This window comes from Frieseomelitta varia, unplaced genomic scaffold, assembly GCF_011392965.1.
Source record: "Frieseomelitta varia isolate USP_RPSP 00005682 unplaced genomic scaffold, Fvar_1.2 scaffold_845, whole genome shotgun sequence".
Classification (NCBI taxonomy): Eukaryota; Metazoa; Arthropoda; class Insecta; order Hymenoptera; family Apidae; genus Frieseomelitta; species Frieseomelitta varia.
Window position 1 is genome coordinate 145,952 of NW_025110640.1, and position 26,282 is coordinate 172,233.

The 26,282-nt window shown below is 36.7% G+C and overlaps 1 protein-coding gene across 4 annotated transcripts in view; it reads left to right on the top strand.

Annotated features, from left to right (window-relative positions):
- The window catches only part of LOC122536525 (repressed by EFG1 protein 1-like), a 74,542-nt gene continuing 48,260 nt past the window's right edge, over positions 1 to 26,282 (top strand). The window contains exons 1-2 of one of the 4 annotated variants that reach the window (XM_043668959.1): positions 1 to 143; positions 2,838 to 2,891. In XM_043668959.1, coding sequence (XP_043524894.1) covers positions 118 to 143; positions 2,838 to 2,891 — 80 coding nt within the window. In that variant the 5' untranslated portion in view covers positions 1 to 117. Of the gene's footprint in view, positions 144 to 2,837; positions 2,892 to 3,441; positions 3,706 to 26,282 lie in introns of those variants that run through there. The other 3 variants (XM_043668951.1, XM_043668954.1, XM_043668957.1) reach the window with 3 other exon arrangements.

Below are 26,282 nucleotides of genomic sequence, written 5' to 3' on the forward strand. Positions count from 1 at the left end.
GTAGTAATAGCCCAAAGCGAGACTGAAGTGCTCCGGTGAATGTACGTGGGCCGAGAAAGACCACTCTATTTTTTCGCATTGTTGGCGCAAGTAGTTTGTTAACGGTGGACGTCGACGATGTCATCTTCAGACTTTAACGAGGAGTAAGTAATACTTACGATCCCTCTAAGCGGCTTGCCCTGAATGATTTCCCCGCTACAAATTATGTACCAGGGATTTTGTGAGCCACGGCAACACGATCTTTCTCTTTCGTGATGTCCTGTTTGTCGATCGCGATGCACAGGAAAATTGGTCTCGTTAAGTCGGTTTATGATTTGGCACAGTAGGTCGGCATTGAAAATCTTGATCATGTCGCAAATTATGCTTTGACGTGCATGATAAGAAGCATAGCTGTGATAAATGATATTCTATTTGTTTCTTTCTTTGAAGAATTTTCTGAAACAACTTTCTCTTTTTCCTTTATATGTGAAGTAGGTAACATATTCATTGTTACTTACTGGTTGAAATGTGACAGGCTATTGAAGATTACAATTCATTTCCGATAAGTATTCAATTGTTAATCAAATATAAAACTCTTTGTGAAATCGAAGTTGTTATTATCTTATTACGTGGAGCGAAATTCTAAAACAGGGACAGCGTTTTTAAAATACATTTTAAAGAAAACATCTGCTCGTGTAATAACTTAAGTTTCATTTTGTGGCTATGTAAAAACGATATAATGAAACTTAATGCGACAAATAACCATTTCTGAATACGATTCCACTTAACGGTAATCGATTTACAAGCAAAAAGTGATGGATATTTCAAGTAATGTTTGAACAAAATTAATACCACTTTTGACTATAACAGATAATTCTTATTATTAATAATAATAATTATAGCTAATGAATTAATTATAGAAATTAATAATTATAGATAATGAGTTTTCATTTAAGTTATTCTCCAATTAAATTATTCAAAAAGATTAACTAAAGAGTTTAACAATTATCGTATTATCTGTGTATATGTAGTGTCTGTGTATGTGCAATATGAACGTTCGAGACTTAATATCTGACAGTGAAAGTATGATTGCTAGGTTCAGTTCATCATCTATCATATCGCAAATGAAGGTAGTCATTTATAAAATTATGCGGAAAAAGCTGCAGCTACAAATCGGACAATTAATAATTAGTAGTAAATGCTAGGTACAAATTGCATTTTGAATAAATGAAGAGATGTTTAAAAACGATTGTAAAAATTACAGATACAAAGGTATTATCTCATGGTGAAATTCTTCCTACGAAATTTATTCTTATTTTCTTTTTAAACTTTCTAGAAAATTTTTGTTTCTGAGTATAATTCTCAGAATTCAATAATTCTTCGAATCCTTATTTTCTTTGAATTGTATAAAAATTTCAATTTTGTTAAAAACCTGAATTTTATTGTCTTTGAAACTCTCTAGAGTTTTCAATTTCCATCAATTTTTTCTTAACTTCTTATTGCAAATTAAATATTTTTCTGCAGCTTCCTCACTCCCTTTATTTCCACTTCTCCGAATTCCCTGATGGCTTAGCAATTTCTTCAGCGTCGTCGATTTTCATTCGTCGAAAAATCGTTCATGCCGGATCGTCGAACCGCGAATAACGACAGGTTCGATGCACTTGAGTGCAACGGCCTTTGTCGTAATCGTAAATGCACTCTCTCCGTATGTTCGTAGTGGCTGTTGGCCCCTTTTCCCCGTGGAATCGCAAATCGTATCGCCGTTCTATCGCTTTCGGTCTCTGGTAACAATCGTCCAAAAAGGAGACAAACGCGTGAAGTTTCGCTGAACGCGCGAAACCTGGTTTCGTTTCTAGAGTGTCGGTGCTTTCGTTTCAATCGACTCTATGAGAACATGAACCGCGATATGGCACAAGGACATTATACTACACTGACCTCGTCTTCGTGTGACCCGAGCCGAGCGACTCGCAAAACCTACGTAATATATTTCATACTAGACCGATGATGGAACTTCTTCGTCCTATGATATGATTAAACATGTTATCTGTTTCGTGATGTCTTATAGGAGTGGCAATTCGAGTGAGTGATGATGTGCCATGAGGAATTATTGTTTAATATCAAGTAGAGGAATGTATGTACGTATTATCAATTCCATGAAGGTGAAACAATTGAATTTTACCAGTTTTATAAAGTCGTAGATGTTTAACGTAAGATAAATTGGAAAAGCACACACAGGTGTGGCTAGTTCTAGCTTAACTTTCTTATTTGAACTTTATTGATTGCTAGAATGATAAATTCCTTCGTGTTGTATAGTTATTACGATTTTTGTGTTGAATTTAAGTGAAAGTTCGAGTTTTCTTCGAATTTTAATTGAAGTTCCTTTTAGATCGAACTAGTAATACTTTTTAATACTTATTTTATAAAAAGTCCTTAGAAAAATCTTAATGTGTTATAATATAAAAGTAATTATATTAAGTAACAAATTTAATAAATATATATTGTCATGAAATTGATTTAAAAATGTTCAACATTTAATAATAGCTTTTGCGCCATTATTTTATTTTCGTTTTGATATTCGAAGAATGTAGTTTTCGAGCGAACCCTTTTATTAGCTTGTCCGGTCGAAAAACAATGCGAGAGCCAATTAAACTCGTTTAAGCTCTAAACGTATGTTATGCAAGAATTGGCCGCTGTCATTGTATTTTATGAATAGTCTACCATACGATGAGCTATTTTTCAAGGCGTCTTGAATAAATATAACGCGTCTGAAATATTAACAAAATATAAGGAACATTTGTTTGAACATTTGTGTTTAAAAAATATGTATTTAATTACAATACTGTCTTCTCCATTTTCAGAAACGACAGTTTGCAGCATTGCTGGGTGGATGTACTAGAAGAAGTTAGCCTGCGGTAAGTTTGTTATATATCAATTTATTTTTGCGTCATTAACGATCTGATGCGTTAAGTTGAAAGAAATGCGAGGCAAGATCTTGATAAGATAACAGAATGCATATTTTCAAGAATTGCATATAAAGATAAGCAATAGATTACACTATATTATCAAAGAGAGAGGGTCAATTACGATTAATTTTGTAGTTGCAGAAAATATGTTAGTATTCAGCCAATTATCAATCATTTCTACAGTATCTGATTCATAATTATTTTTCGTAGTGTTCGTCAAAATCTTGCAATTAATAATTATTTCTTTCCACCGCCTTATGAAAATAGGAATACAGTTCTACTGATGAGTAGTGTGTGCATGTATGTAAATATCTAGCACAACGCTCCATGTATACAAAAGCAGCTCGACATTCCTCGAAACGTTTCTGCTAACGCGTTCACCTTTCGCATATTTATTTATACTGTGCAACTTTCACTGATAACGAGAGCGACATTCCAGAAGCGATGTCTTCTGAATATTTAGAGGGCACACGGGATCCGTGTTGAAGCAGTCGGGCACATGGACAGTTACACGAGCGGATCGTTCTCCGAACGGGCGTGCATACGCTTTGGTTTTCTGCTCATTTTTCTCGTCGTGGCAGTCTTGCCGCTGACATGCACAATTTTAACGACTCCTTTTGACACGAGCCCCGTCGCGCACGGTGCGAATAATTAAGCGAAGCGTGGTTAACGACAGTGGCCTGCTCCTTTGCTGAAATACACCGTGGCTGGCCCTCGGCGAGCAAAGAAGCTGAATCGTAATAGGATATTGTTCCCGACAGCAGTAAGTTTTTCTTCTTTTATTTGCATACCTTTCCTTTCCGAGCTATTGTATAATGGTTGCATGGTATTGCGAGTTGGTGGTATGGCGAGTCGAAGGAACAATTTTCATTGTGGTTGGATGTCCTTGCACGGAAATACATATAACAGGAAATTGTTATTTTCTGAATTGGCGTGCGCAATTTTAGAAATGCAGAAGAAACGGAAATTAGTTAATTCTGTTCTGGGAGAACGCGCATCGTTAGTTTTTCTCGTTGTTAAACCAACGTAATACAGTATAACAAGTGATTTCTTAAAAAAATCTTATTTCATTCTTGATTTTCTGAGTGAAAAATCATTTGTTACCAGCAAACATTCTATTCCAGTAACATAAGAATCCAAATAAAACTGTATTAATAATCAATGTCATTTTACGTTAAATAATTTTTTCGTCTATATTTTAAGAAAGTAGGTCACAACGATTATCGATAAGGTATAGATAACACGATAGATATAATTAGAAACTTTCTGCCAATGTATATATCTTTAAATTATCGATAACAGCATCTAGCAAGCGGCACAAACCAAATAAGAATCTCTGAACATTGAGAATTTAATGTTAAACAAGTGAGTCCTTTCTTTCAGATGCAATAGTTCGTACACACGCACTAAATTAATAGTTCGTATTTTTCCACGATCTCGTTCAAGTTGAATATGACAATTTATCGCATTACGTTTACTCTCGTCAACATTACACGCAGTTTGCATTCGAAACGAATTGCACTTCGCGTTTCAGTTTGCCCGTTGTACACCGCGAGTCTATTAGAGCAAAGTGCAATGCTCCAGCACGTACGCGTTAACCCGGTTTCGGTGTCATCAGTGTCATCGACGTGACAACTAGGCCGTCCTGAGCTCGAGTTTCGTTGAGTTTCGTTCGTTATCATCGGTGTCCCTAAATATTCTCTCCTCTGACACTCTATTTTCTCCTCTGTGCACTCTTACAGTTACTCTTACAGTTACTCGCTTTTCCTCGGGTTTTCGTCTCAAGGATGCCGACATTGCTGCTGTTGACAAAGCACGAGATGTATCATCGTGAACTGAACTAAATGTCAGGTGATGGTCTGGACAAATTGAAAGAAATATTTAGAGTTTTATAATTTCTCTGTTTTCAGGGAGTTTTTTTTTAATATCAGTCAGTTTAGTTTTTTAGTTACTAGACTTTAATACATTCGCTGTTCAGCGAATCAGAGTATAATACACCTAAATTACAAGTAAACTGTCAAATTCTTATTTGGGGTTATATGAAAAAAGCATCTTGTTAGTTTTAATGTACATTTCTAGTTCTAAATCTATTTTCTTGAAGTAAAAATCGCACTGCGAATTCATTGAAATCAATCTACAAGAAAGTCAAGGATTTTCACCATTTACAATTTTGTACACTTCTCTCTTATTCTTACTAGGTTTATTCGCAGATTAGTCACGGCAATTATGTGATCTTTATTTTCCTTCCTTCCTAGTTAATTGATTTTATCCGTCGAATTTATTCTCAGATTGATTTTCCGGTCCTTTCGAGAAATGAAAGGAGACTTTCCTCTCGTTAATTTACAAGTATTGTCTATTGTAATGGAGAAAAGAAACTACGAAGAAATGATGAGATATAATAAAGTATAATGCGATTCACTTTTTTCTGAAGATGCGAAGTATACGGTTTTAAATTCCATTGTTTCAATACAGCGAACATCGGCACGTTTAAATGAATTTATAGTACGCTTTCTCTTTCATTCGTTAATTGCCGGATTGTTGATGTTTATTTATTTGCGTGAAACTTAAAAATGGCGTTTCATGCAATTGAATCATCCAGACGGGTTTATTAATAAAATAAGATACTTTTCATTCACCAGAGTGTAAAACATGTATAGTTCAGCTTATAAAACTAAAATTTGTTCAAACATGTCTACTTTTAAAATAGGCATATATCTAAATCGTGCATGTACCATGCGAAATCATTAAATTTTGCTTTATTAAGTCTTTTTCCCTTCTTTATTGCTTCTCATATAATTACGCGAGAGATACTATTTATAACAATATACCCAAATTATTTCATTATATCTCCTATGTGAAATAAATTTCCACTTGAATTCTATTTCTTTCGTTGTATCCATAAAAATGTGAATTTGCGTAAACAAGTGCAGTCTAATAATAGTATACAAGAGCGTACGCGATCGTGCGTCATCCGTTTGATTACAATTCGTCGAGGATATCGCGTTATTCCACAGTCGTTAAGCATTTGAAGTGACTGTTCGTTTCGATCTCATTCAACCCGTCTAGCTAGCCATCGCTCGATTACCTCAACGAAGCGAAAACGCTGGTACGAAAAGGCCTACGCTCTGTGCCTAATCGATTCACACAGCTACTTTCGCAGACGACGTCTCCCAGGGCTGAAATTCGTTCGTATTATTCGATATAATCGTCCGGTCTTTGAACCGATCATTGTCCTCGCGGACGATGATATTTGCTCCTCCTTTGAATGAATTTGAGGAATAAATTATACTGTTGGTTATGTTGGTTAAGTAAATACTCAATGAGTGTAAAAGTGAATATAACCGACTTGTAATTTTACAATTTCTATTATAAAAGATTATTAGTAAATATTTGATTGGCTAATGATGCAGAAAATAAAACAATATTCGTCTAGACAATACTACAGAATTTTAAGTGAATAATTTAGTTGGTTCAATAGTGTCCTCGAGTGGAAATTTTGAACGAAGAAATGATAAATTTAAAATTTAGCTCCGTAAAAGCACCTGCTTAAAGGTTTATTAGAATTTATTATCTACGATGGATAATCAGATAAATAGGAAGCGCCAGTTAGCGTACTTTGAAGATTCTTCGATGGTCGTTCAAGAAGCATCGTTATCTTTAACAAGCATCGGACTATATTATCGTGTAACGTAATGAGAAACGCACATACTCTCAGGAGAAGGAGTCTTGAGTGTCTATTTCTTGCGAAACACTTTATTACATAAAATAACAATTTATATTTATTTGCTGGTTCAGATTCTTTGTCCTTTACGCAACTCGCGACTCGAGTTGTGACAACCGATTCGAACATTAAAAGTAAAAGGCGCGAACTCATCGATCTCTGAAAGAAGATACTCGTTGAGAAACCAGCTGCTGCCGGAGATAAAATAATTCATCTCCTTTCTGGAAATTCGAGAATAAATTAATAAATTAAACTCGAAAACGATAGATCCTACAGCTTTATCGCTCGTCCATACTGCCAATAACCATTTATTACACGCAAACATTATTCTCTCAAAGACGTGATAACCACAGAGTGGATACCTGAACCAGTTAAATAGACGAGCAGCGTATCGTATCAATAAATTCCCATCGGAAGTCTATCGGTCTAACGATATCGTGGCCATAAACCTACACGAAGCGTTCATTAGCGGTATCAAAGTTACAGGCAGTTACGAAATTACTGAAAACACGGAAACGGTTCTCTTACAGTTCAATTTGATCGGTGAGAACCTGTTAAAACGGTCGAATTCGCGATCGAATCGTCCAGTGACAGTGGAGAGACTTTTGTGAAAAATTGCGATCGGCAACGGACGAGAAACGATCGAGGTTAGAAACCGGTTTCAGGCATCGCGTCGGGCTCCGAGGGAAACGCAACGACGTGTAGGGGCTGGTGATCGATTATCCCAAACACGGTCGTCTTTCCGCGAGACTTTTTCGCGAAAGTGAAATTCAGTCGCTGGCTACTGGAGACAGGTTCTCTCGTTCATCTCCGCGACGTGTCGATTTCACGCCCATGAAAAACGCGTTTCGCAAGCCAAGGGAACGAGAATCGGGCCGTCGAATGGAAAACAAGGTGTTGACGGCGATCGTAATATATCGAAACGTCTCATCTCGCGAGCGCTGGATACGCGAAGCGGTTTTTCGCGCGTTCGTGTTACTCGCTGGTTGCGCAACGCGGGTATCAGGTGTGTTTGCCGATCTTCTTGTTTTCTCTCGAGAAGTGTCGATCTGAATTTAGTTCGAGGATCGAGTTATGTGTACTTGAAATAACTCGCCGATCCGGTTCCTCTTTTCACTTCGTTTTATTAGCGGATCGTGGCCGGTTTCTGTTTCAATTCTTGTTCCTTTGTTTGCTGATTTTAGTAACCTAGTAATCGACGAAGGAAATGTTGTTTCATTTTTCTACGTAAGGGAAAGATGATCGCTGATTTCAGAGGAAGTCGTTTTAAACGAATTAATTCATATCTTCTTGCTAATCTAAGTGATATTAGACGTTAATTAGCTGTTGAAAACTCGAAGTAAGCAGATTTCAATCATATATTGCCATTATAGAAGTAGCCTATATCATTATTATTATTATTTCTATTTTGGAGTATTTTGTAATTTATTATTATTATTTATATTTTGGAGTATTTTGTAATTTAGCTTGTATTTTATTAATTGTAAAAACTTAGAAGTATGTAGATAAATTTTTAAAACATAATTTTCATTGATTATTTTCTAGTATAGTCAGACTGTGTAAGTAAAGTAACATATACTTATGTATTTCTGAAAAAATACGAGGCAAAAATATTTATCAATCATATAATGAAATTATATTGCCTCTAGTTTGTCTATTAAATATTTATTTTTATTCTTTGTTGTAAACTGTAGCGAAAATCCGAATTCAGTTTGCATAATTTGCAGTTCTCAAATAGAATAAGAATCGATTGTTGTCGATTTTTCAATATATTCCTTTGCTTGTATCACTTACAGTTGTTCTAAATTATGATCCTTTGCTTGTATCACTTACAGTTATTCTAAATTATGATTCTCTGAAATCTTCAATTCATTCGACTTGCAACAAACAATTAAATGCTTTAATTGGAACAAATCGAACGAAGCGAAAGAAAAGAGTGTAATTAAGGATCAACGAACTATTTCAAACTATTGACTTTCTACACGTTTTGTGGAGAAAAAGAAAACAATAGTTTAACTTCATCAAAAATTGCGCAACGAATCCAATATCAGTTTTAATCTACCTGATTTTTAGTTTCCTCAGACTAAGTTTTGATTTTCAAGATTTTACTTGAGATTAAAATTTTTTAATTGGATCTCAAAATAAATATACAAATAATTTCCACGGTATACGAACACTTTTAATTGGAGAAAATTTTACTTGGATCGTTCGAATGATAGACGTTTCACCGAGGCATTTCAACTTTTATTTTCAAAGGCACGCAAAAGTGTGAATCACATTTTCACTGATCTTTTTCTAAAAATATTTTCGACACTTGTATAACTTAAGTATACTCAATGTTTGGATAATCACTAATTCATGTGTTTACCTCTAAAATTATGCTCTTCAAGTTTTTATCGTTAGGCGAACGACAGATTCATTATGATAAAAGTTACAGAGCGTGCGGAATTTTGTTCTAACAAATTTTCTCATCAAATTACAGTAACAATGACAACAACTGAATTGATTTTCTAAAGATTGAAACAGTCAGTAAACAGTCAGTGACAATTACGTTGAAAAGTCGTCAAATATCAGCACTTGAATGTCAGTATCGATTAATGGATCTTAACTTTATGCATTCTTGCAATGATCGTCGACGCGTTTCACCTCGACTTCCGGTTCGTGTTCGACGCCGTCGTATTGACATCAATTTTGCTATCGACGGTAAATCAGGTCATTTTCATCGTCGCGGAATATCAACATGATCGCGTGATACGCGCGATTTATCCGATTGACCACCGAGAAACCTGGTACAGTCCGATGACGAAGCTGAAATCACGTCCGGAAGGAAATTGAATTAAGCGCGGTCATACCTGCGTCATGTAAGGTCGATCGTTTCAAAGCTGCCGTTTCACTCCACTCCGGGTTAAGTTTCCAAGGTCACGTGAAAGTACAAACCATCGCGACTTGTCTACGATCGATCGAGCACCTTGCTGTGAACTGTCTTACGAGGCAATCGACGAAAGCCCGATCAGTGTCATTGACAGTGAGCGAGAAAATTTCTTCGAAAACTTTGAACCACATTCGTCAGAATTGAATACTATATCTAGAATTTTTATTGAAAAGTTAAGTTTGTTGAAAATAATTGTCGAAATGGAATGTATCTCTGGAGTGTATTTGTATGGTTGGTTTCTTCATCTTCTTTGGTCTTAAAAATTTCAATATATAATATTCTTCTATTATAATGATTATTGAGTTTTTAACTAACTAACTGAAGTGCGCACATCGAAGTTTTTAAATTCTTTGAATAATGATAAATTCTAAAGACATTCACAGTTTCTATTTTCTGTCAGTCTCGCTCCATTTTTAATTTAAAAAACAAAGTATAACCGCTGTTGATACGATAGTAATTTTTCTTTATTAAATGTTACTGATTCAAAAGATCTTTCTGTCTATTCGAACGTTGATTAAATTAATTATAATAAATTAAAAATAAAACCTAAAACAAATAATTCTAATAACAAAATATTTGCAAACTTTTAATAAATTTAAAATAAAAAATAATTTTCCTTAATAATAATATCTATACTATACTATCAAATATTATACAAAAATTTATTAATTTATTATACTATACTATCAAATATTATATAAAAATTTATTAATTTTCACAGACATAAACCAAAGTTTAATATTAATTTATTATTTAATAAAATTACTTGTAATAAATACTTCGAATTGAATAAGAAATAGTTAATATCGTTCTAAATAATAACATAATTAAGGAACATTTAATACGACCGATACATAAGAATTGAAAGACCGTAGCAGGATTAAAGCAGGATTCTTCTTTCACACGTCGAATGTTTATCTCGTGCCACGTATCTGAACGAATTCAAAGAACACGAGCAAGTCACACGATGTTCACGAACTGAAGCGCGCACGGCCGTAGAAATCTCTCCCTTTCTAAATTTTCCTAGCTGGCTGGTATATCGCACGGTGTCGTGCACGCGTTCGCAGAAACGACGTTTTCCACCTAGCTCGGTTAGCGATCGCGTTCTCGAAACGACGGGGGGGAAAAAAATCGGGGCACAAACACGTCCGTGGACGTCGGTTTCTCAGCTTGCGCGTGGTTGCGGACGGATTCTCAAAGCGCTCGTTAATTCAGCGCCCCGCCGCGATTTCCGCCGGCGCTCCGGGATTCTCCTGCGTTCGATCATATCGGCGTAACACGCCCACGCGACGTATATATATATATACACCTACATCAGCGTCCCTTTGTAATTAAGCTTATCGTCGATCCTGCAGTTAATAATTAATAGCATTCCGCTCGAGTCCGCGTGCATCGCGGGTTGCCTCGTTCGTACCGATTTCTTCGATTTCTTCATCGCGACGTCGCGCCGCTCGTTGACCATGAAATTGGCCACGCAAAAGGGGAGACTGCCGCGCAAGACGAGGCGATCGTTCAACGACACCGTGGCGCAAACGATCGCGTGGTTCTCTAATTGTGGCTCAGCCAGCCATGGGATCGCTCGCGATTAATAAATGACCGCCACGCTGGAAAGCGCGAGATCTTTAAACGAAATTCCCAACGAACCTTGAAGTTCTGTGGTAATGCAAGTACACCTCGGGGCGAGAGTTCTCCTTCCCGAGGAGAGTCTGATTTCGCGAGAGCGAAATTCTGTGATTTCGTAGCAACGTGTTTAACGCAGAGGATTTCGAGTTATACGAAAATGTACTTTCGAAACTTTATTAAAAACTATTTTTTAACCTCTTGCGCTGGAATGACGTGCCCACAGACGTCGAGAACTTTTTTTGTCCCAAACATTGCAATATTTTCTCAGTTTTAAGTACATTCAAGTATACGAATAATAAACTTATCACTTCTCAATAACTTCTATCCAGTGATATTGTATCGACGAGTTCAAGAAGAAAGCGACGAATTATTGTACAAGGTTTGCTCACTCGTTATGGTCCGCAATCAGCGCAAGTGGTCAAGCTTCCATTTCTAATATCGCTTTCCAATTGCTATCAAATTTTTACGCGTGAATAATTTTAAACGAGCGTAGTGAAACATTGTCGAGTCTGACAGAATCTGAGAATTATCGTGAACTATTGGTTCGCGTTCGTCATTGTATTTTCAATACAGCCAGTTTTCGTTCAAAAATCTCTTTCTATAAAATCCTAAATCCGATCCGACATCATAGACCGAATGCTTACTCGATTGCCTACATTAAATCATTATTATTAGCTCATTATTAGCATTGAACTTTGCAAAACACTCGCAACTCTCTCACGAGTTACCGCATTTGTTTTTAAATAAGTGATTTGCATTGCAATTTGCGCATAGAAGCGCAATGAAAGAAGAGAAAGATCGTGTAGTCGCTGAAACTTTATTACGTCGTTCGCAGAATTAACGATATACTACAACGTGGTCCGTTTCTTGATAATCACATACAGAGATACTTTCTCCGTCGCTTGAAGGATTTCTGGGAGAAAATAAAAAAAAAGAATCATCTTTCTCTTTTTTTTCCCCCCACTGCACGAAGCGTATAAATGTTACGATTAACCTTACTTAACATCGCTCTATTTCTGTAAAAATTTCTGCAAGTAATTAATATTCATGATTACATGCGTTCTTTTAAATTCACGTTAGTAAATTTGCATTAAAGTTTCCAAGTCTGCATAAAGATATTTGCTGTTTATTCGAGTAAAGCTGATTTTACGAGAGAAATGGAAAACAGCCGAGAGAGTTATTTAATTAGCTCGGGTCTCGTTAATTGAAACTTCGAGCGAATTGATAAAAGTTTCTCCGAGAGTTACATACGAGAGGCTGGAATCGATTCTTTCTGACGCGGTTGTTTCCGCTTGTCCGCTCATTAAGTTCACAAGATCTCGCTGGGAATGGGACCTTAACGAGTAGATTCTCTCGTGCAAGCCTCGAAGTAAAACCGCGATTGCTGTGAGCGTAAAATCGTACAGATATGTTAGATTCTCGTTATAATCACACACGACGTGATTTTATATTGCCTGACTATCAGAAACGTCGAAGTACCATTTAATCGTTGCGTTGCATGTGCATCTTCTGAATGCGTTTATTAAAGCAGAAAATCGTAAATCGATTTATCACCTTTGGAACTGAAGAGCTCTCTAAATTTAGGATGTTATTGTCTATTTATAGGATTTTAATTGAGTTTCTTCCCTCGTAATATAAGTTTGGAAAGCATCCTCGTAGCATTATCTTGCGTAGTCGTTGTGCATACGTTGTGTATTTCATTTTTTCCATGCATGTCAAATGAATCTTTAATAGGACAAGCGAATGCAACAAACGCATAAGGATGAAACGGATGGATCTGCTGGATGGATATCATTTTAATTGGAAAACTAATTAAGAATGTCCACTAATTTTGTAATTCGCTAATTTAGAGAAAGTTACGTCTTGAAGTTACACAGCGGGAAACATTAAATGTTCGCGCAAATTGCTTCGATCGTTTCAATAAATTCATTTCGATTAATGATTATTACATGAACGTCGGAAATTCACTTGGAAGATTCTAGAGTTATAAATATTTTTTAATATTAAATTTAATATTAAATTATAGAGTAATTAATAATGGAGTTATAAAAGAACTAAAAATAGGAAATACATTTTAGATATTAATACGAAACGTTTGTTAATTAAGTTGATCATCATTAGCAAAATGCTTTTGTTGATTGGTATCTGCAATACAATTGTAATAGTCTTGCAAATTAGAATTTACACGTATCTAGAAAGAAAAAGTTTTTATATTTCACGTAATTTTCTCACGTTATTCTTTTTGTCAGCTGATTATATTTTTCTAATGATTCACAGTTAATTCTTATTGATCAAGTATCCTAAAACTAGAACCAAGACGTAATAACAGAAAAGTTAAATTTTAAAAGAATTTTAAAATTGAGTAACAGACAACAGTGGAAAAATAAAGTCCAGCATAAAACACTCACACGTAGCGAACTCGCATTCGTGATTATTCAGCGTGCGACTACGTGTTGCATAGGATCCAAGAAATTTGAAAAAAATTCTATTTAAAATTTTACGCTGAAAAATTTTCTCCAAGTAAGGAATACTGTTATCGATGCTCGTAGTAGAAAAATTCCATACAAAAGTGAGCCGAATTTCTAACTGACGGCGCACGAAATTTGTTCCTACGTGTTATATTTTAGTTTAGTTAAGTTCGCTCGGAATTTCTCAATACTCGAAGATATCCAGAGTCCAATTCTCGAGAAACGTCGGGAGAAGGAACAGACGTAAAAGGCGTAAAAGAATGAACCGGTGAATTCTGGATGGCCGTAGGAGTCCGCGGAGAGATAGCAAGTCGGGTTTATTGGACGTTCGATTTGCTCGCGAAAGCCGGTCACGTAGCAGTGCATTCTCCCCTTTTGTTCCGCAAACTTTTCTCGTACACATCAGCTCTTTTCTCTCACGATCTTATCCAACATTGACCCACCCCCTTCTCCTTTCCTTTGGCAACCTTTCTCGTAACCCTTTTCGCCGACCTATGCCGCACGTGCCGCACCTGAAGTGCCTCCGAGCGGATCTTACGTAAGACAATCGGTTGCGTAACGTTGTCATTACATCGCTTTTATAGTAATTCGCTGCTTCTTACATTCTTTCGTTTCTACGGACAGATAATAACTTACTCTCAGAGAAATTTATCGTCCAACTGGTGACACCTTTACTGTGCCACGTAACGTGCTCGCTAGAACGACACCGCTTCAGAGTGGTTTCAATATATTCTTGTAATGATTTTGTAACAAATTAGATTACGGAAAAGTGAAGTACACGGGCAAATTTGTAGAATTTTTACTTTGAGAACGTTCTATTTTACTACGAGAACTTTTATTTTGAGAACGTTCGTCTCTTGGCAAAAGCTGTTTTAATTATTTGAGTAATATACAGACATTTTGCTTGTTACCGAATATAAAAAAAACAATGTGGATTTTTTCGAAAAAGTTAAAATATTGGACGAATTACTGCTTAGAAAAGTGGAATTGAAGTAGCATCCGAGTCGAAAACGTTAGAAACATCGGTGTGTGATTAAAGTTGAACTAATTATCGTCGCGCACGTTGTTATTATCGAGTCTCAAACAATTAAACATTCTTGAAAACAAACGAACGCGCGTCCAATTAAAACGTCGAACACTGAACAACAGTGTAATTAAGAAACAATTAATTAGTAATATTTTCGCGTCTGTCTGCAACAACATATAAAATTCAGTCGCTCGAGGCAAATCACGTGCCATGCGTTACCAATTCGCTCTCTTCATTTCCATTTTATTTACACTCTGTTTACCATTCCCTCTTAACCGAATAGTATGGTCAAGTTCGAAAGAATGTTTCTACACGGTGAATAATGATTATTAAAAGTCATGTTTAGTGGAAAGGATCGATTAATTTTATCTGTAACATCGACAGTTGCGCTGGCAACTGATTGCGGACCATAACGAGTGACCAAACCGTATACAATAATTCGTCGCTTTTTTTTTTTTGAACTCGTCGGTATGATGTCACTGAATAGAAATGATTGAGAAGTAAATAAATTTATTATTTATTTTGCTTGGGTTATATATATATATATATATATATATATATATATATATAGAGCTTAGATATATTTAAAACTGAGAAAATATTGCAATTTTGGGACAAAAAATTCTCGTTCCAGCGCAAGAGATTAAATAGGATTTGCAACGAAAAAATCTAAAAAATTATCACGTCCTTAGTATACTAAAATCTTTTCAGAATTTTCGAATTTTTATTGTAACACCCTCCTTATAATATAGTACAAGATGTTTCCTTGTGTATTGAATGGATCATCATCAAATAATTTCCATTCAAAGATTCTCTATTCAGTTATACTCCATTTGATGAGAGAATTTTCTGAATCAACGAAAAACGAATCTTGAATCGACGTTCTTCTAAAATTCTTGACTTCTTTTTGATGAAATATGTGACATTCGTCGACACTCTGTACGAGTCTGAAGAAGATGCAGCTTCCTTGAAACGATACCGATTTCGCCGGAGGACTAACTCGTGCAAATCGATGTGAACTCGTGTAACCAGGTTATGGATCTTCGTACATTTTGATCGATATCTCGCATTTTTCACCATGACTATTGAAAGTGTTTCGTTGAATAGAGTTGCGAGGTCAATCGGGGAAAGTCACAGCTGCGAGCCGGTTGCCGATCCCGTAAAAATATCTGCCGAGCTTCGGTACTCGACGTGCTCGCGAGTGCTCTCGCTGGTTGACCCACATCTAGCCTCGCTGATAAATTTCAAAGCAACGTTAGATGTATCTGCCTGGCTCGCCTCGAGAACGAAGTGAACTCTCTAGCTCGCTGGGGAAGGTGTGAATTTTGTACGTGCACTGGCGTCAAACGAAAGAAACGAAAAGCAAGAAGAATCACAGATTTAGGCTCCTTTTTTCTTCGATTTGAAAACTATCTTCAAAACACACGTGTCATCGTATTAATAAAGTCAAGCCAACGCAATTGAACGTTATTAATCGACTGGTGTGAATTTTACGATTGTCACCAAAACTTTGTTGTTTTTCTTAATGGTTCTTGGTTTAATTACTGGTGTCAACGATCAAAGAAAATAATTGGTCACCATTTAAAGAACTGTGGATCTCCTTGAGAGTTTAAAGAACGACACCCAACCAATTCGTTAGATCCACTGCATTAAATTAGCAACAAATCACGCAACGACAGAAGTATTTTTGTCGCTCTGCAATTATCGTAATTGACGTTTCCACGTAAATATTTGTTATTCATATTTAAATACATATGTCTTCTTCTATTATTCTGTATAGCGATCTCCATAAACAGATACATTGAAAAATGAGCGTGTGAAAGCTACATTCAATAAACACTCGTTGGACGACCGAACGTAATCGTAAAAAATTGGCAAACAGTCGTCAGTAACTTCGAACAGTGTCGGCGTAACATTTTCAAACGTTCGCCAACGTCCACGATCACTCTGCACGGCCAATGCGTAAAATGCATAATCACGACAGGATTTACGTTCCGAGAGAACATTTAAACTTTACAGTCTAGACCAGACTCTAATCTTCACGCGGATCGACAAGTCGCGCGACCTTTTCAAAGGAATTCCAGAAGACGCAACGCCGCGTCGAGGAAGACCTTTCCTCGATCGCGTCTCCTCAGCTCTAACGAGCATCCATTTGAGCACGGTGGATATTGCGTCACCGTGTATTAAGGCGGGTGTTAATGTCGTAACGACGTTACAGATAGAATTAGAATCCATTCTATGGTAACACGAGTTGCTTTATCCCGGCCGCGTTGCTGAAAGTATTTGCAAGCGCGCGGGGACAATAACTCGTACTATGGACAGTATGCTACGCGTGTCGCAACTTGCCGATTTGAAAAATAATGAAACGCGATCGCGTGTGTTGCGCGTGTATCCGCTAAATATTCTGGCGCCTCGAACGTTAATTATCGTTAATTACGAAACGTAAATGCGATAAGTATGTGACTTGTGAGTAAAGAATTTGCCTCAGTCTCATTAAGAGTTCTATGTTTTGTCGAATCTGCTGCTTTGTGGATTTTTTTCAGAAACAAGTGAAGTTTGATTATTGGCATTTGGATGTTTGGGAGTTAAATTGAGACGTTTCGTTTGGAAGTATCTTCTGTGCGAGGAATCAGATTGAACATTAGATATTTCCTGTATGAACGAGACACGAATATAGTCAGTAAATTTATATTGGTTATATTTATAGTTATTATGAATGTACAATTTGATTTTCTGATACTTGTTTTTTAAATTCGTCAACTGAAAACTGATGTTGTTGCAACAGAAGTAAAGAAATCATATGTAGACGATATTATAATGAAATGCACGAAGGAAATATTCAGACACGAGTAATGAGCATAGCAATTAGAATTTGTATATAAAACGATCCTCCAATTAGTTTTAAATTACACGTAATACCAATGGAAGAGCGATTTTCCACGAATTTTCAATAGAATTATCTCGATTTATGAAAAGATTACATGCTAATTACAGATTATCAGTCGGAATATTATTTAAAAATAGCCTCTTCGTTTCTTTCATTGGCGTCATTAGAGTCTACACACGTTGCGAACAAACTTTTTTTTATAGCTGAAGTCTATATTTTAATTAAAACTCCATTTTATGAAACCACCTTGGAAATGATATCGTTACTTATAAAGCAGTATGATTCATTCAAGAAGAGGATCGATGAAACGAAGTTTACAGGCTTGGCCCAAAGAGGATTACATTTCTCATAGCAGATGTCCGTTTTAACGCCATTACGGGACAAACGAACAGTTACCCTAATTCCCAATTGCCACCCTAATCCAGATCTATGTGAAAGTTTCGTCGTCATTGGAATCAATTGTTCATTGTTGAGAACGAATGGACGCAGTTCAAATAATCGTATCGTGTATTGTATCGTGTAACTCTGTTGTAAATCTTTGTGGATTACTCCGAAGACAGCCTACGGTCACTTTCAATTAACCTTCGGACGTAAGGGCCGTAGAATTTTATTTAATTAGCATTGGGTGATTGGGATTAACCATAACTGCGACAGACGTTTAATCGATCATAGGAACAGTCGCTATTGTGAACGGTTGCGTTGGAAGAACAATATAATACTTAGCTACCACAGACAATGCGATAGGAAATATAATATCCACGAAGTTGATGATAAAATTATTTTACGCGGCTTTTCTTTGTCACTAAAACTAGTAATTGAAATGATTTCACGTCTCTATAAATTAAAACATATTCTCTATAAGGATTAAATGACAAATTAAATGATTAATTAAATATTTTGAAACAATTCTTATTTCTGATAAATTCGTTCGTATCTATTTTCGCGACACATGTTTATTAACTATATTTCTATTTAAAAATTGTTTCTTCTATCTTGTAAGCAAAAACGATTATTATTACAAGTAAAATTATTAATTTAGAAATAAAGAGGAAATTAGGAGCATTGAAATTTTCTCTAGCAAATTTTGTTGCTAATTAACACTCGTCTGCAATTAATTACATGCACAAGCGTGTTTGCACTCCATAACCGTGGCGGTATATTGAAACAGAGGCCCGTCGTTAAATACCTCGATAAGGGAAATACAATTTCAACTGAACAAAACTGTTCGTGAAGTTCCCCATCGTGACATGCCATGCGAGAGATAGCGAATTTCACTGGGTGGGCATCGTGAAACCAGCATCGTTGCCAACGAGTTTCGTTCGTATCAGGGCAAAAAGTTGCTCGTTGCTGCATCGATTCGCGTAGCATGGAACGAATAAAACGCTAGGAAATCGATAGTGGTCGACCGTTTGTCAACAACTTTTAAAATTAGAATTTCCAGGCAATCGCGTCGTAATAACAAAAATTATCCATTTATCGACAGTCTTGAAATTGGAATTTCTAGGCAATTTGTCAAATTGACTTCAATTTGACAAATAGATGCTTCATTCATCGACGATTCTGAAATTAGAATTTCCCGAGTCAATTCTAGTCACGTTGGTTTTCATGATTTTGTAACAATTGTGGTAAAATTCGACGGGGGCTCGTTGAGGTTTTGCTCGTCGAGGAACATCGATGAGGTTACATTTGACCTATGCGAATCTAACCACGCCCTTAATGTAATGAATTTGTAATTTAGCCAAAGAGAAAACGAGAAACGTTTCCGGCGCGTAAAATATAGTGGATCGAACGTGGAGAGTTATAGACATGCAATGTTTCGTGGAATAGAAAAATATAATGCTACAAATGAGATAACTCTCGCAGAAAGAAGTGTAATTTCTAGCTTCCAGTGTGTAACCATCGTGTGAAAAAGTGCGCGAAACGCTGTAATCATGAGCAAGTAATTAGATTTCCTGATGATCCTCGTGCTTCGTTTTATATTAGAAAACGGAGGAGTAGAGTAATCTACTCGCAAGTATTAATGATTCAGTAATTGACTTTAATAACTTTTGAACTTGAGAAAATTAACCTTGATTAATGAGAGAACATTTATAGAGAGAGAGAGTTATAGATTCGCAATGTTATGTAAAGTATAAAATATTTACTATATTTTATCGATACTTTTATTTGAAAGCAATATTAGTCTGCTTAAGCAGTACGAAATTTGTATATAAGGTGAACAAGTTTTTAACGTTGGAATCACAATTGAGAGCAATAAAAAAGGATCTGACTCGTAAATTGTTAGTCAGACTCTTGGAAGTATTCCAGCCCTCGAGTGATCGATGACTTCAAGCAATGAATCGATCTCTTGGATATATCTCTTGGAGAGATCGAAACTTGGAGAGGCGAACATTTCTATTATAGATTAAATGAATGTTCCTAGTTTAGGGTCTTGACACAATGGCTGGAGTGTTAACAGAACCCAAAATGTGACCTCATGTTTTTGAAGACCCTAGTTTCTCTAACCAAAAACTATTAGAATTTTCACTTCTCTTTAATATTGTAATTTCGAGTATTTCTTGACTCGAAGAGTTTGAAAATTTCCCAAGAATATCGATGCATATTCCGCTGTCCTTCGTTAAATTATATGCTCAAAATTGTGTTTCCTCTCAATCACGACGTGACACGGACGAATTGATTTCGATACAAACGCAACAACACTTTATCATTTTACTTTCGTATCCAATCTACCTCGGTGGATTATTCAACTGACTTCGATTTACAATTCAATCAACTTTCTGCTGAACATAGATGTTTAGTTCACCTGATTGATCGCACGTTTCTAAACTTATCTCCAACGTTTCATTGACGCGAGATGAAATATTACTGTCTCGTTGATAAATCAATTTCTCGGCAATAATTAATACGCAAGGTGTAATCTAGCGGTAGCTGTGGATGGTTGAACCAACGTAACATAGTTACGCGTAACACTCGCGAGTAACGAGCGATAACATGGAAACTGGATCGAAAGAGTGGATAAGAAAAGCCAGGTGTACGTTTGGCATCGCGATGTACGACGACATTAATAGCAGGTGAGCGGAAGAAGGACTTGCGAGCGTTCGTACGCTAACAATATTCCTCACATCGTGCGCGTCGGCCATCGCGGATCACCGTATGATCTACGTGATTTCGTGGATAGATTGTCAATAAATTATCGAGATCGTCGAGTCGTGTATCGTTATCTCTAACCTCTCTACGACTATCGATCCGTCGAATCCAATTTATTTGTCGGGCGAAGTGTTCCGCTTGTGCAACGGCTCGCTGGATCGATGGTTCTTTTCTTGGCCGGGTGCAAACTTCCGCGAGAGGAAGGTCTCGTAACGACCAATTTCACGCTGAAACCTTCTCGAGGGTTGCCGGCGAAACTCGATCAGTGCGACATAATGCAATTTGCAACGATGGCTGTGAACTTTCAGCCGGGCTTGCGAACTGTTGCTTCTGCAAACCACGGAAGACACGTACGCGCGTTAGTTTCTCGCCAGGTTGAATCGTGTCTGCGGTTTGTCGCGCAAACCAATCGATGGACCCCTTTGTGTTCTTTGACGGACGTGTACAAATGTTTACGGTCACCGGGGATCATTTTAAAATTTGCCCGCGAGAGGTTCACGTGCTCTGTAATTGTTTGAGAAGATTGGAGGCATGTTTAAATATTTTAATTGATATTGCAAAAATGTATAACGTAATAGAACAAAAATTACACACGAAGCGAGTTAAATTAAAAGTTTGAAGAAATATTAAATTATTCCAGTTACAGCAGATGACTAATTACTGAATTAGTTAGTAGTCCAAGCATAAATATGCGATATACATTTTATTTTTGATATAATTTGAAAACCAAGTTGTATAATTGGAATTTATAAAACTATCGATCATTCAAAACCATCTCCAACGTATCGGTACATACACAACTCGAAACACCCCCTAAATTCCGCAATTCGTCTCGAGCTTAGACAAATGATCTTCGCGACTGTCCTCCCCGAAGTCTCGTCGATGCGTCAGCAGGAAAAACAGGAATGCCAGGCGTGCCAGTTAACAACCTGTCACGTAGCCGTCCTCGCGCGGAAAACGCCTACCCTCTTCTCGACGGTCCATCATCCCACGTGTCCTTCAGAAGTTCTCAAGAAGCCACGAGCTGAGTGTCTCTCCATCTGGGTGGCCAGATTTCCTTGACGACGATGGGCACTTCTCTTGCTCTCGCTCTCCAGAGAAGAGGGAGAACAACGAGCGGTTCGTGCGCACGGCGTCAAAACACAGGGGAGACGAGAAATGGCCCTAAAGGTAACGAAGTTCTCCGACGACCACAGCGGAAGCTGTGCACGGTCGTGCAGCCCGAAAGACATATTTCTGGACGCCGTCTATATTTACGCCGCTCTGCTTGGTGCGCACCTATGCGCAGGAGAGGCGCTGAACGATTTACGCGTCTGGAACTCCCGGCATTCCTCGTGACTTTCTTTGTGCCCCGATGCCTCCTCTCGTGAATTCTCGCTGGACGCGGACGCCTCGAAATCTCATTTAGGCCAGGCCGTAGACGAGCCGTGTCACACGGCCGCAATTTCGCGGCGATCAACTAGATTTGTGTCCACCAAACACGCATTCAACTTCGTTCTGCGGTATTTTTCTTTTTAATAACGTACGATGATGAATGGATAATTACGTGGTTACGGTGCCTAAGCAAATTTTGCGATAATATATATGCAAATCCACTATAAATTAACTTTTTTTTTTTCTTTCTTACGAAAATTTTTGTTTATACTGTTTTATAAGTAAATAACTTTCCGATCGTGGATTCTTAAGGTAAATTTCAGAAATTTAAAAAGATTTTGAACAATGGCTAGAGTTAGACTTTTTCGTATGAACGCAGTCACTCTGTGAGATTTTTTTTTTTTTTTTTTAATTACTTGTAATTGTATAACGCAACCAGACGTTTATTTCCATAACTGAAAAACATAAAGATATCAGCTAAATATTTTCAACAAACTCATCGTCAATCTTCGGACTCAACAACGTAGTGCGTTACGTCACATGAAAATAGTTTGTAACGACCGGACATGTGGCTTTCAGCCTCGAATTCGTCAGTTCGTTCGGTTGAGGACGAAAGGTGTCGAATCAATTACGAAATAATTTGACGACGCTCACTGGATAATTTGCATGAAGTCATTCTTCATATTATGAACGATTGGACTTTTTGTTAATTCTAAGGAAATATACGTACTCAAAATTTTCTTAATTTCATAATCTTCATTTCTCATTCTTTTTCTCGTGTTCAAAGTAGTGATACTTTTATAATAATAAAGTCATTCGAGGAATTTGATCAGAGACGCAATTTTTCGTAATAAATTTACTCTCTTATTCTTCTTCAAAACAAGGATAATTGCTTGCCAAAGTCATGGAAAATGCTTTCAAAGAGCACGTTAAAGTTCTAGAAAGTCGCGCTAATGTGTACAAGAATCGTCGCGCGCGTAGATCCTCGCAAATGATAAACATAGTTAAAATTTCGATTTTATTAGATCATCACGCGGTCTTCTTTTCATTTAAAACTCTCCATGCTAGGGAAGATGCTGCTCGTATATATTCCGAATGGATGGCCACGAGTAATTCTCAGACATTCCTCGGTCCACAGTTTTAGTTTGGGCGGAGTATGCTCAAATTGGCGCCACACCAAGCAATCTAGAACGGTTATTAGGAATTCCGCCCTTAACGATTTTATTTCTATGGCACTGACGCGTAGTACCAGGTCGTTAAAATACTTGAAATAAGGCTACGATTCAGTCCAAGCCGATAATCTTGGGCTGACTGTGATTAATCAATATATTGTACTTATATTGTACAATATGTCTCACTTACGTTTAATTTGCACGATAAATTTTCTTTATTGCATGGCCTGCTGTCAGTTTCTAGCTGTTATTCTCTTCTCAAAAATATTCTACAATGTTTTTACAATGTTTTCCTCCTAGTTGTAATTCAAATTCAACATTTTGTAACATGTGTACTTTTTTGAGGTACATTTCCTTGTTTTCTTTAATAAAGAAAATTTAATTCTAACAATAAATTTAAATAATAAAATTTAATTTATTTAAATTTAATCTACATTCGATTTTCATTTGTTTCGACGTCGGATTTGAATGTATTCAAATTAAGAACGTATTATAATCAAAATTTGGAAACAAACGTAAATCTTGTTCTATCATCTCGTGCTTTGCGTATTTTTCTGCGTCAAGCAGAGAAATCTCAATTTTCTCAAGTTTTTCACGAGCAATGTTCCTTGCACTATCTTCGAAATCCCGTCTGTCTGCAACGACTCGCGCCATTCCCCAACGAACAGAGAAAGAAGAGAAGCAAAAAAGAAAAGAAAAAAAAAAGAAAAAGCAAACGTTCCAATCGACTAGCGCGACTCGAGCCAACGATTTCGATTCATAGCCAGTGCGTCCGTTCGTCGATCCCAAACGCGGCACGATATTTCACGAAATCACTTTACCACCCGCGGTTCATTTCCAGGTCACTTGGCAGCTCCGTTTGAACGGAGAATCCTCGGTTGGCCAACGAAAATCTATAGACTTTCCAATCTAACCTGAGAGCGAACCTGTCTCTCCGAGAGAGAGACTTATCACGCTCGTAATTCATGCGAGAATTAACGGAGTCTTCCATCCCCTTTCGTATCACTCTGCATATTATTCCACACGCAGTCTCTTTCACAAGTGCTACGACACCTTTTGGTTGTTAGTTTCCTGTGAAACGTGATAAATGATCCACATTGTTTGGAAAATAATTGATGAGTTAAAATTTGTATTGTACTTGATGTAAAGTGAACCTATGATATATGAACATAGTATATGATGTATCTGTATGCTTATGGGGATAATTCCTTGTGAAGAAACAAATCGAAAGTGTGGAGTAAAATTTTTTTCTCCTGAGACATTCTCGTGTTCGAGAAAGTCGAATTGAAAAATTTATCAAAGCAATTTACCAGGACAATTTTTAATGAAACATATTTAGTCTATTTTCTTTAAATGAACGAATTTTTATTCTTGGTCCGTTTGTGCAGGTAGAATAACTTTAATAACTGTTGACTATTCTTTTCTGATATACGTTCAGAACTAAAGAAAGTCAAGTATACTTGGTAAATTTTTAAACTAAATTTTCTCGAAAATTTTATTTCTATATCATGCGATATTTACGAGTTAAGATATCAAGTTCGTAAAAAAGACGATCTTTCCGAATTTTTTAGATAACAACGCACTTTGGATCGCTAATATTCTAAATTATTATAATAAATTATAATAAAATTATAATAAAACGGAAATAAAATTTGCAGTCAAATGTTTCATTACAAAAGAATATAGGATTCGGATTGATCCTCGCCCTTGTTCCTCGATTTTCTCGCTTTTCCGATGGAGGTCAGGAATGTGGCAGACGGCCAAATTCGCCGGCGCTCATGCTCCGAGATCATTATAAATGCGGTATTCATTTAATGTTCCCGCCATCATCACCTAATAGCAATATCCTCGCGGATCATAGGTGCCGACTGCCGTTCTTAATCGCGAGTTATATGTTCGTGAAAGAGCCGCTCGTTTCGGGGTGGGGGGGGGGGGCATAAATTCGACGAAGATTATTATTGTTTTTAGTTAACTGAACCGAAACTGAGGACGAGATTCTATCTCCAGGGAGATGGAAACACAGCGAGAGTCGTTAATTATTAACGTCAATTGTTAATCAGTAATTGTTAAAAGGATTACTCGTGAGATCTAATTTGAAAGATCACTGTAATGAGAACACGTGATCGTGTGGGGATGAGAGTCATGATCGCAGAGTATGCACGTGCACGTGCATGGAATAATTGATAGGGAAATTAATCAGTTAGCGACTGATTTAATTGTTCGATCGCAAATGGCCCTAATGCAACGGTTCGTTGTCCCGTAAAGAGCAATTAAGCAACGCCGGACTGTGTCCAATTCTCGAGAATTCGACTGCTCGTACCAATGATAAATCTTGACCCCTGCGTCGTTTCGCTGGATATTCAACCGTTGTTACGCCGGCTTTGATTAAGCGCGAGTTAATCGTTTCTGGATGAGTCGGTGAGATACGCCATTTATAATGACTTCTCAGCGGGAACGCCACTTCGCGATGGGACGGTTTCAGAGATATGTAAGAAATTGTTGATTGATATTGAAGCATTATTTTCTCGATACATCGATTATACTCGATTCGTTTCAACGTGCTCGATCGGTACATGTCTTTTATCCTACGTACTAAACGCTATTTTTATTACACTTTTTAAATCTTCTGTGACATTTGCACATACGTACGTATATAAACGGGGACAAATATTATTTCCATTGAAAAATTAAATATAGACGAAGTTTGGAAAAGTAAATTGAAAAAAAATGAGTGTCTTCAAAATACGCGATGTTACGTGAAATATTTTCGACAATTTAATTATAGAGAAAATGCGAGATATCCTTAATTTTCATTTAAAACGTTGATAATTCTGTAATATTAATTTTTAAATGATTTTAAATCTTCTATATTCTATAACACAGTTGCTCAATTTTTTCTTCGGCAACATTCGAAAGCGTGTAAAAAAAAAAATTCATTGAACATTGAATGTTACGTTATGTTGAATTTCACGTACTTTGTAACTGAATA